General features: G+C 38.2%; 1 protein-coding gene across 1 annotated transcript; it reads left to right on the top strand.

Moving 5' to 3' along the window:
- The first annotated feature begins 707 nt into the window (after positions 1-707).
- Positions 708-11,424, top strand: LOC120108563 (metal transporter Nramp5-like). Its single transcript, XM_039122203.1, has 13 exons — positions 708-869; positions 1,293-1,371; positions 1,482-1,522; positions 1,685-1,763; positions 1,881-1,985; positions 2,078-2,187; positions 2,628-2,809; positions 2,893-2,962; positions 3,357-3,530; positions 4,239-4,343; positions 9,918-10,049; positions 10,187-10,282; positions 10,923-11,424. The coding sequence occupies exons 1-13, from the start codon at positions 708-710 to the stop codon at positions 11,250-11,252; spliced, it is 1,665 nt and encodes a 554-aa protein (XP_038978131.1). The 3' UTR covers positions 11,253-11,424.

An 11,424-nucleotide genomic window follows, 5' to 3' on the forward strand; every position in this document is an offset into this window, starting at 1 on the left:
CAGCAACAGTGAAATATAAAGTTTTTCCATGTGAAAAGAAAATCCCATCATAAAGTCAAAGATAGCAAGGTAAGTGGTGTCATGATAAAAAAATGTTAGAAGAGTTTTGATGAACCATTTAAAATCAATTTACGTAACCACAATCTAGCCTAGTCCCTGCTAATCTGTATCCGTACTCCCCCTCTCAGATAAAAAATTTAAACCAAAATAAAGAAAAAAGGAATCTTTCGTTAACAACAGTCGCAGGTCACATGAATACACGTGGGCGAGAGAAATATAAACTTTTTCCGTGCTAGCACAGAAAACAAAATCCCATCATAACGTCATAGATAGCAAGGTAGGTGGTTTCATGATAAAAAAAATGTTAGAAGAGTGTTGGTCAGAGAATTTGGAGGCCCAGGAAGTGTGGGTTTAACCGAAGATGGTCAACCGTCTCGCATCACTCCAGGACAAAAAGTTAAAAGATTAAAGTAAACGAGCACATGTCTTTTGGAAAATTAAGGTAAACGAGCAAAAAAATTTAAGTAAACGAGCACAAAAAATCAACTTGGTTTTTGTTTAAAATACTTTTTTTTTGGACGAGGAATGCCGAGTAGTATATTGCAGCACATTCTTTTAAGCTGACAAGACCTATATGAACGGAGGGAAGTTGCTATTCAGAAGGCATCTCTCGTTAGTTTTTTTAGCATTGCTTGGAAATAAAGGAGATGGAGGTGGGTGGTGAGGGGAGAGAGATCACAAGAGATGGTGCACAAGGAAGAGGGAGCGGTAGAGTTGCTGCTGCTGCTGCTGCAGTAACAGAAGAGATGCCCGCAGCCACGGCAACAACACTGGTTGGTGGTGGTGACAACGGTGATGCCAAGGAGCAGGTTTCTCTAGGGCTTTCCCACCCCCCTTCCTTTCTTCACTCCCCACACCCTCACTAACATTTCCTTTATTTTTCTTTTTCTTTTCTTTGTTTTCTTTTGAAAAAACTATTTTAAGTTACAGTACCGGCCTGATACCTCTAGTTCTAGTGATTATGTAGATTAAAATACACAAGAGAATCAGATTAAATTCAATTCATCTTGAAATTTCATTGAATCACTTGAGTTGGTCCATCCTTTTACTTCAATGATTTCTGTTTTATGACTATCATTAGCACGACAACTTGCCAATGACCAAAATGTTTTCCAGTGAGACACCTGGCTCTCTATGCACATTTGAGCAAAAACACTTGGCTCTGTATACCTACTATGCTTCAATCCATACAAGTATCTTCTTTTCTCTGTTAAATAACCATTTTGTGACAGGGCCCTGGATGGAAGAAGTTTCTGGCACATGTTGGACCCGGATTTCTTGTGTGCGTTGCTTATCTTGATCCTGGGAATTGTATGTCTCTCTCTCTCTCTCTCTCTCTCTCTCTCTCTCTCTCTCTCTCACTCACTCACTCTCTCATATTCATTCAAGTCTATGAATCTAATGCTGGAATTATGGGACAGTGGAAACCGACTTGCAAGCCGGAGCTAATCACAGATACGAGGTAAACTTTAAGAACAGAGAATGAGAGCCATGGTCCAGACTCGCCAATTTATAGGACCTCTATTCTTGTCTTTTTTCATTATTTCTTCAGTTAGCTGTTTACTTCCTATCACAAACTTAAACTGATATTATCTCACCAATTTTGGGAAACTCACGACAACAGCTCCTCTGGGTCATCTTGATTGGACTGGTTTTCGCGCTTATTATACAGTCCTTAGCAGCAAATCTTGGAGTAACAACAGGTATGGATGGCATCTGCAATAGTGCATGCTAATCTATAAGCTTCACGCTACCAGAAACTCTGTATTGCCAGTCAAATTAAGTGCATATTTCGATATTGATCATTAAATTTAAAACAGGGAAGCACCTCGCCGAGCTGTGTAAAGCCGAGTATCCGAAGTACGTCAACCTCTGCTTGTGGTTGCTTGCAGAGATGTTAGCCATTGCAACTGACATCCCTGAAGGTTGGTTTGGAGCTCAACTTTTTATGGGATTTTCTTTCCTTAATCAATTTGGCTCATTGGGAATATATATCTGTTTCTTTGGTTTGGTGCAGTGATCGGAACAGCCTTTGCACTCAATATATTGTTAAACATCCCTGTATGGACGGGAGTCCTTATCACAGGATTGAGCACTCTTGTACTTCTCGGACTACAGAGATATGGGGTAATTAACTAAGATCAGACCTTTATTTATTGTTAAAAAAGGGGTAAGGATAGGGTGATTGCTCCCACTAATGGAAATGCTGATGAGCTGGTTACCACATTATTGCATAGTGATTTCTACCAGCTTTTCTAGTTTCAGATAGTGTACATGAGCAGCAGCATGGTACTGCCACACTTCGACAATTCACTCAATTGCCTATTGTGATGCATGACGTATACCATCCTTAACTAGCTGAAACTCTTGCAATTGACATCTTTAACGAAAACCTTTTATCATATCAATACACCCATTCGAACAAGATTGCAATGCTAAAAGACATGGATTCATCTGAAACTTAGCCAAGGACAAACCATAGAATTGCAGTCAAATAGTAATTAAGAAATAGGATTTGCCTATGATATAATATAATAAACAAGCTGCTAAACTAAATGCTTGTGCAGGTTCGGAAACTTGAGTTTCTGATATCTATGTTGCTGCTCGTCATGGCGGCCTGCTACTTTGGAGAAATGGGCTATGTGAAACCCCCTGCATCTGAGGTGTTAAAGGGATTATTTGTGCCCAGGCTTAACGGCAGTGGAGCCACTGGAGATCTCATTGCTCTCTTGGGTGCCCTTATCAGCCCGTAAGCAACTCATCTTAAATTACTACAGCTTCGTGGTTGTTAAGTTACTCGGTTGACCACTTCATTTTTTTTTTCGGTTGTAGGCATAATTTATTTTTGCACTCAGCTCTTGTGCTCTCAAGGAAGACACCACCATCCACTAAAGGAATCAATGTAAGATCCATCTTGGCCAAATTAAAACAATTACACCGTCATTCCCTATCAATGATCCCAAATTAATGAACAATACTCCTTCCCCCACAAAAAAATAAAAGTCAATGTCTCATAGCTTTGACTTTATGTTTGTGTTGATGGATATGAAAGTAGAATACTTCTTATTCGTTATATTATTCAAACTTGATGCAACAAGACTTGTTGCTTACTCTTTGTTCCAATATTTTCGTGACTATTTCTTGGCATCATGCAAGCAATGGTGTATAATAAATTGGAGAGGGATTGCCATGGATGTTTGATGTATATGACTTTCATATATAATAAAATACCATTTAGGTTGCTAAGTTGATTACTTCCCTTGTCAATTGCTTATATGGTGACATTTTTTTATTAGAACGCCTGTCGTTACTTCCTGTTGGAGAGCACGTTCGCAATGCTCGTTGCCTTGCTTATCAACATCGCCGTCGTGTCTGTCTCTGGCTACGTGTGTTCTGCTGAAAACCTATCACAAGAGAACTCGGACAGATGCAGCAATCTCACCCTCAACTCAGCATCTTTTTTGCTCGAGGTCTACCCTCATGCTTCAAACTCATCCTTGATACAGCCAGCTCATTGTCTCTTCTCAAAAATTATAGAGAGAATATTCAAGAAATAAGGCCATTTTCTTAAAAAATATAAAATGCTTAAACTTTTTTTTTTTTGATAATACTACTATACAGGCTGGTCAAGTCTTTAAGTAATATATGGCCTGGATTCAAATCCTGCCTTTATCAGAATTTAAAAGGTTAGGGGTGATTAGAAGAGCCATCTATCCCAAATATAGAGATATAAATAATAAGCTAACAACAAATTTTTTTTTATATATTTGCCAAAAAACAATTTTTTTATGATTTTTTATGTTTCTTAATATTTTTCCAGCTCATTTTTTCAAAAGAACACATTTCCAAAGAGTTCGCAAAGTTAAATATTATTAGAAGGGCACTGTGTACCGTCAATGATAGAAATATATATAAATAATAAGCTAATATCAAAAACTAATTTTATTTTAAGACTTAGTACCATACTTTTATATTTATTAATATTTTCAAAGCGCATTTTCTCCCTAAAAAATTCGAAGATATACGATAAAAGTAATATAAATCTGGACCATATCTGTACTGTTTATTACTTTTTATCTCATGAATAAGCAACAATAACAAGATCACGTGAATGGGAAGTTGTAGAAAAAATTGTAATCTATATGAGATTAAAATTGATTCATCCCATGTTCTTATAGGATGTCTTGGGAAAATCAAGCTCTGTAATATATGCGATCGCATTGCTAGCTTCTGGACAAAGCTCTACCATTACTGGTACCTATGCGGGCCAATACATCATACAGGTAAAAGTCTAAATCTTATTGAAATATTTCCCTTCTTTTTGTATTAACTCTCTGTCACGCCCTGAATTCGGACCGTGACACGGCCGTGCTATTGCAAATCTTTGCCCGCAATAATACGTAGCCACTTTAAACCTTCAAATCAATTAGGAACAATTTCATTTCATGAATATAATCAAATGTTTCATCATTAAGGATTGATACAAGCTTCTAAAAATATCAGCACTTAATATTCCATTTTTTCCATAATTCTGAAGCATGTCACGCTCCTTGCTCCTAGCAATCCTATTTATCTGTGAGAACATAAATGAATGGGTGTGAGCTATAAAAGCTTAGTAAGTAACCATTCATAATTTTATCAGATCAAGTATAATGTTTTGCAAGCCATTGCATTATTTTAAAGAAACTAACAGTTGTAACAAAGTAAGCACTTCATACAACATATAATCAAACGAGACATAAAACTTTTGTCTTTATCCCATGCTTTAAAATCCGTACTCATCATTATTCATGCTTTGAAATTCATACTTATCATTATTCATGCTTTGAAATCTGTGCTTGTAATAAAGTAAACATTTCATATAATCCAACCAGTCACAAAACTATGCAAGTCCATTCTGTTGAAAATTGTATCCTAAGAGTCAATCGTCAGTGTGCTGATGATTGAATTTTGTAAATGAATTGATAAATTAATAAAGTGTTATTTGACATTGTTCATCATTTCATTGTACATCTTCAAATGATCTTATATGATGAAGTCCTTAGGACTTGTTTTATGATAAAGGAGGATTTATCTTCAAGTCCTTCAACCTGTTCGCGACCAAATGATTTGCTATTAATAGGACCATAGCATTGGCGAGATTAGGTCGTTGTGAGACATATACGTTGGTTGTCCTTTTAACCAAGGAGTATGGAGACTCTGAATATGTCGTACAGGTGAAGTGTAGGAGTACATTTCACTAAACGTGACCAATTTCGGAACACTCTATTGTCAAGAGATGTTCTGAGTGGATATGGGTATAAGTATCCCTCAGACCTGAGATCACCACAGTAACTAGCAAGCAACTCACTGTACTTTGGCACCGGACTAGCAGAATTTCTAATTCTAGGACGGAAGGTTACTGGGTGCAGTCAAGTACTGCGAAATCAGTGTGTGAGTCAAAATGGAATTGACCCCTCCTGGAAACATGAGATAATGCTTTGTGTTCAATTTAGCAAAACCTTGACTAGGATAACCCTTGTGAGGAGTCACAGAATTTCTAAGTTGATCACATAGAGGATGTACTTATTATAGAGTTGACAGAACTCTAAAGTCATCCTGGCATTAGGAGTCAAAGGGATGAATTATACAGTAACCATAGTCCTGGGTTCTAAAATATTTGCTTCGCATATATTCGGCCTATCCGGACGTCGGGTATTATTGCTAGATGGTCATTTCGATTAGTACAAGAAGTTGTTCTTATGCTACTGGCTTAGGTTCGAACCTATGGGGTCACACGCATAGAAGTTTCTAGGTTGAACAAATGGCTGATTGATGATTAAGAATCATTCAGGGATAATTTGGTCAATTCGATTGACAAATTATCCTAAGCAAAAGTTGTATTAAAATAATTATGAATTATTGAAGGGTTAATTAGTAATTGGATTACTAATAAATTCAATTTGATTGAATTATTGGACTTTAATTAAACCAAATTAAATTAGATTCAATTTGGGCTAAATTAGGGTTTGACCTAATTTGATCGAGTTCGACCCGAGCCGATTGGGCATAACCTAATTGATCGGACTTGACCCAATTGGATTGGGCTTGACTCAATTCAATTAAGAGTCCTTATTTGATGAGGATTAAGAGTCCAAATAATCAAAATTTATTATGGAGAAGAATTCCTAAAATTTAGGACCCAAGCTTTCTTTCTTGGAGAAGAAAGACACCTCATCCTTATCCCTAAAAGCAGTGGTGCCTATCCTCTTTATTTTTCGCCAATTTTTGGGGTGACGAAAGAGGAGGTGTGGGATATTTTTTAGAAAAATATGGCACCTCAAATCTTTCTAAAAAGATAGGAATCAAATCCCTAATTTGTAGGGATTGCATGGCGCATCAAGGAGGGTGGCGTGCAGCTAAAGTTTGAGGTGCAATAACCCCCTGATTTTTAGGGATTCTTGGCACAAGATTAAAAGAGAATTTGTTCATCTCTTAGCTGCCAATTCATCAAAATTTTTTGGAAATTTTATCAGCCAAATTCGTTGTCCAAAAGAGGTGTGAGGCGTGGAGGGTCTTTTGGCTATAAAAAGACCCCCACGCCTAGGGTTTGAAAAAGATGGTCTTTAGAAAGGGTTCTAAATTCTGAAAAATTATGAGAGCCAGCCACCTTCTCTCCTTCTTATTTTCCTTCATCTCCATCCTTCATCCTCTCGAAGAAGAATCAAAAGTTGAGTGCTTCGAGGGAGAAAAGTTCAGCCCACTGCAGCACCTCTGTACAAGCTAGCACTCCTGCAGTTGTGGATCTTCCTAGAGCTTCGCGTGGACTATCCGTAGAGGCCGGACGCGTGTTCGGCTATACAAAGTGATCAAGGCATCATCAAAATTTTCAAAGCAAAAAGGTATGAGATCTGATCTCATTAAAAATTAAGATTAGAAATCAACTAGGTTGCTGAAATTTTGCATGACTACATGTTTGACATAGAATCATGCCTACTTGTTTAGGATAAATGTTAAAGTCCTAGATCTATTTTTGTTATAGAGATATGATTTCTAGCATGCATAGAAATTAAATAGTTTAATTCATGCTTCCACTGTAAAATTTTAAAAAATATATGCATGCGACTACCAGGGTTCCCAACACATTCATGCAACTTCATAAATATGATTATGCATCATAAAACTTTTGCCCATTATTCCTACTTTGAAATCCATACTCTCAGATGGTAGTGTAGTTATGGCCGCTCTTATTCCCACAACAAGGCCTTTACCACTGCAGGGTCATCTTCCAGTTACTATTACCCACTGGCGAGGGGTCGTAAAGCAAGTTACTTTTACCCACTAGCTGAGGTTGTATGCCTAGTTACTGTTATACCCACTGGCGGGGATCATACATAGCAATCTGAGAGTTCTTTAAAACATATTATGATTTTTATAAATCTTTTCTCATCGATACTTTGGAAAGTGAATAATGGCATCATGCTGAATAAAATTCATGATTATGCTGAAAACTTTATTTTTTTTCTTTCCATGCATCTTTCAACATCATCATAATCATGTGTAAATAATATAATAATCACGATGGATGCTATTTATCCAAAATCATGCAATCATTTGCTAACACATGCTTGATTCTAATTTTGTGAAAACATAAATAATTATATACAATTTTTAATCAAATAGTCACAAGTATTTGATAAAACATAAGATTATATCAGAATTACTTATATTTTCCTCAATTCATATACACAATTCCAATTGCATAAATAATACTTTTTCATTATATAAAACGTGATACATTATCCATAATAAGATTAAGACAGGTTAATTACCTTAAATTGCCACCAATATGCCAATTCTTCAATACCTATCAATATCATCAAATTACTTATTACTTGCACATTCAATTTATTATTTATATCTTTTCTTAATTAACTAATTTACAACCCATTCTATAGGACTCAATTTCATTCTTAGGTCTCTAACCTAGTTCAATTTCTGATTAGGTCTACTCAAAATTCTCAATTTGGGTCTAACCCAGTGTCTGAGTTCGGTCTAAACAATTTTCTAGTTCAGGTCTGACCTAAATTCTGGTTCAGGTCTGAGCCAATTGCATACTGGTTCAGATCTGGCCCAATTACTGATTCAGGCCTGGATCAATTGCATACTGGTTCAGATCTAACCCAATTTCTGGTTCAGTCTAGATCAATTGCATGCTGGTTCAGTTCTGACCCAACTACTGGTTCAGGTCTAGATCAATTGCATATTGGTTCAGATCTAACCCAATTACTAGTTCAGGCATAGGTCAGTTGCATACTGGTTTAGTTTAATCCTGGGTTTTAAGAATATTGGGATCTGACCAGGGCCCAGCGCGGCTTCGGGCCTTTAAAAGCCTGGTTCACATGAAGCCCACCGCCTCAATTAGGGCCTAACTCGGCCCACAGCAATTTTTATGTTATTTTTCTTTCTTCTTTTCTTGTTCCTTCTTTTCTTCTTTTTCGTTCTTTTCTTTTTTTTCTTTTCTTTTTTTTTCTTCGTTTTCTTTTCTTTCTTTTCTTCTCTTTCTTTTCTTTCTTCTCCTCCCTTCCCGAACTTTCTTCTCTTCTTTTCTTTTTCCTTTTCTTCTTCTCTTTTCCTTCTTTCTTCTTCCCTTCCCGATCTTCTCCCCCTCTTCTCCTCTTCTCCCATGAAACTAGGAGGCAGGCTCAAAAGAAAACCGGGTCCGAGGTTGGCGGGTGCCGGCGACCGGCCAACGCCACCCGGGTCGACCTCCCTTCCTCTTCTTCTAGTTGATTTCTTTTTCGGGATTCGCCGCAATAGAGGGAGGGGAGGAGAAGCCCTCCTCCATCGGCACATCAACGGAGGAAAGGTCCTCGGCTCTGCCACCACCTTGACTGAGGTCGACGACAGCTGTGGCCGAGCCGTGGGTTGATGGAGAAGGGAGCAAGAACCACCTCCTCTCCAGCAACCCTAAGAACATGCCGGTTCTACCCCATAGGAACCGGATGTGCTTGGACCGACTCCTCCTTCCATGGATCGGGAGTTAGGGTTGATACTTTGGGGTTGATTGAATGGGAAGGACGTGATCGAGTGAGGGAAGGAGATCTACGGGCCTGGACCGGCTATGATCTTCAACTGCTCGAACCGATCTCAGGTCAAGGGCCGACCAGGTTAGATTCTCCCCTCTCCCATATCCTCATCTCCTTCCTCCCCTTCTTCTCTTTGTTTTCAATCTTCATTCTCTGTTTGTTATTTTACAGATATCCTAGCACTAAGCTAAATGTGGTATAAATCATGAGAGGGGGAGAGAGTTTATGGGTTTACCTAGCTCCGAGGAGCCGTGAGGCATTTCGACGAGCTGCTGTGTCTGCTCCGACGATGCCATGTGGTGACGAGCTGGAGATCCCTCCTCCTCTAGGGCTGCTGCTCCCGATCCATTTCCTTTTGCACAGAAGGAAGAAGTAATAAAGGAGGTAAGAGGATGGTTCGATGAGTCCTTCATTGAGGATTCCTTGGGCTTTTTATAACCCTCCATCAAGCTCAGGGGTGGTGATCGCAGCTGTTAGGCTGTTATAACTGCCTCAATAGCTGCCGCTCTCTACCGCCTTTCTTCCGAAATCTCCACGACTTGGGACTCGGCCGGGAGCTATTGGGTCCACGTCGGTTCATCTGGGCCTGGCGGTTTTATCACACTCTCAGTCTTCTATGAATTTTTTTTCCGAATTTTGAGACGCCCTTTGATTAATTCCATCAATCCTGTACATATCAGGAAAAAGGGCACGTAGGATTTCTTTTCTTTTTTTGTTTTGTTGAAGGAACCATCTTAGTTACTAACTTGCAATTGAAATGTCTTCTTGATCTATTGGTAAATCTTGCAGGGATTCTTGGACATCAAGACGAGGCCATGGTTGGGGAACGTCATGATACGGTGCATCTCCATCACTCCCAGTCTTATTGTCTCTATCATTGGTGGCTCTTCTGGAGCTGGACGGCTCATCATCATAGCATCGGTACCATCCATTAATCATTTTGATTAAACTTCTCTCAAGAGGGAGTTATTCTTTATAGTCATCTTTTATCTTTCCCAAAAGAGTACTCATTATTATTTTAAAGATGATCTCTCCAACTAATTAATTCAACTGTGCAGATGATTCTCTCTTTTCAGCTGCCATTTTCTCTAATCCCTCTTCTCAAATTCAGCAGCAGCCGTACGAAGATGGGACCTCACAAGAACTCAATCTTTGTGAGTTTTTTCAGATTATCCAATTTGTCTCGTGACATTTATTAATACCATTCATCCGGCCAACAATTCAAGCCTATTTACTGCATCAATAGTATACTCATATGGTGCATGCCGTTATATAAGTCCGGCCACGTATGCAACGAAAATTTTGAAATGTTAGCTTACCAACTCCTACATGTTGTGTCAACCACCAGCTATATAACACGAAGGATTTGCATCAAAAAATGATCTGAACTCTGTCTTCTGGATACGTATATACAAGTATACATGGATACATATGTATATGCATATGAAGCAAGAAGAATATATATTTGAATATATTTGTATATGTGTGTATACGCACAGATTAATCCATATGTATGTATGTATGCATGATACCCGATCCTTGCCAGGTAAAAATCTAATTGTAAAACATTATGAGAATTTCAATAGCTCTAACTATGAATAGAACCCAACATAAAATAAACAAAGGTGGTGTGTAAGAAGGTTTTCTCTTTATATGCACCTTTGGTATGATTGTTTCAGGATGTCAGCCTCTTTGAGCTGCCATTATTGTGTAAAAATTCAAAATTGTCTTTCATATACAAACGCTATCCACATCTTATGCTAACTTGAGTTATATTTACATTCGTTAATGCAGATCATCATCATCTCATGGATCCTCGGTTGTGGTATAATTGGAATCAACATCTACTTTCTAAGCACCCAATTTGTTGAATGGCTCATCCACAGTAGCCTGCCAAAGGTTGCCAATGTTTTCATTGGCATCATCGTCTTCCCTCTCATGGCCATATACATCCTCGCAATTATCTACTTAACTTTTAGGAAGGATACAGTTGTGACATTTGTTGATACACCTGATTCGCAACAGATTGAGATGGAGAAAGGAATGCATTGCGCCGAGGGCAACAGTGGGAATCGAGCTGTACCATATAGAGAGGACCTTGCTGATATCCCTCTTCCTAATTAAACAGGAATACTTATCTTCGAACATATGCCAGAAAAGAATGAAAAAATGTCATGTAATACTATAGTTGTACCATGCATGATAAATGTTACTTTATATATTTAGAGGGAGAAATGATTTTGTCTTCATAGACGTGCATCCCCGCCATATGTATATAAGAGGAGATGGATTAGAA

The sequence above is a fragment of the Phoenix dactylifera genome, unplaced genomic scaffold (genome assembly GCF_009389715.1).
Source record: "Phoenix dactylifera cultivar Barhee BC4 unplaced genomic scaffold, palm_55x_up_171113_PBpolish2nd_filt_p 001396F, whole genome shotgun sequence".
Lineage (NCBI taxonomy): Eukaryota > Viridiplantae > Streptophyta > Magnoliopsida > Arecales > Arecaceae > Phoenix > Phoenix dactylifera.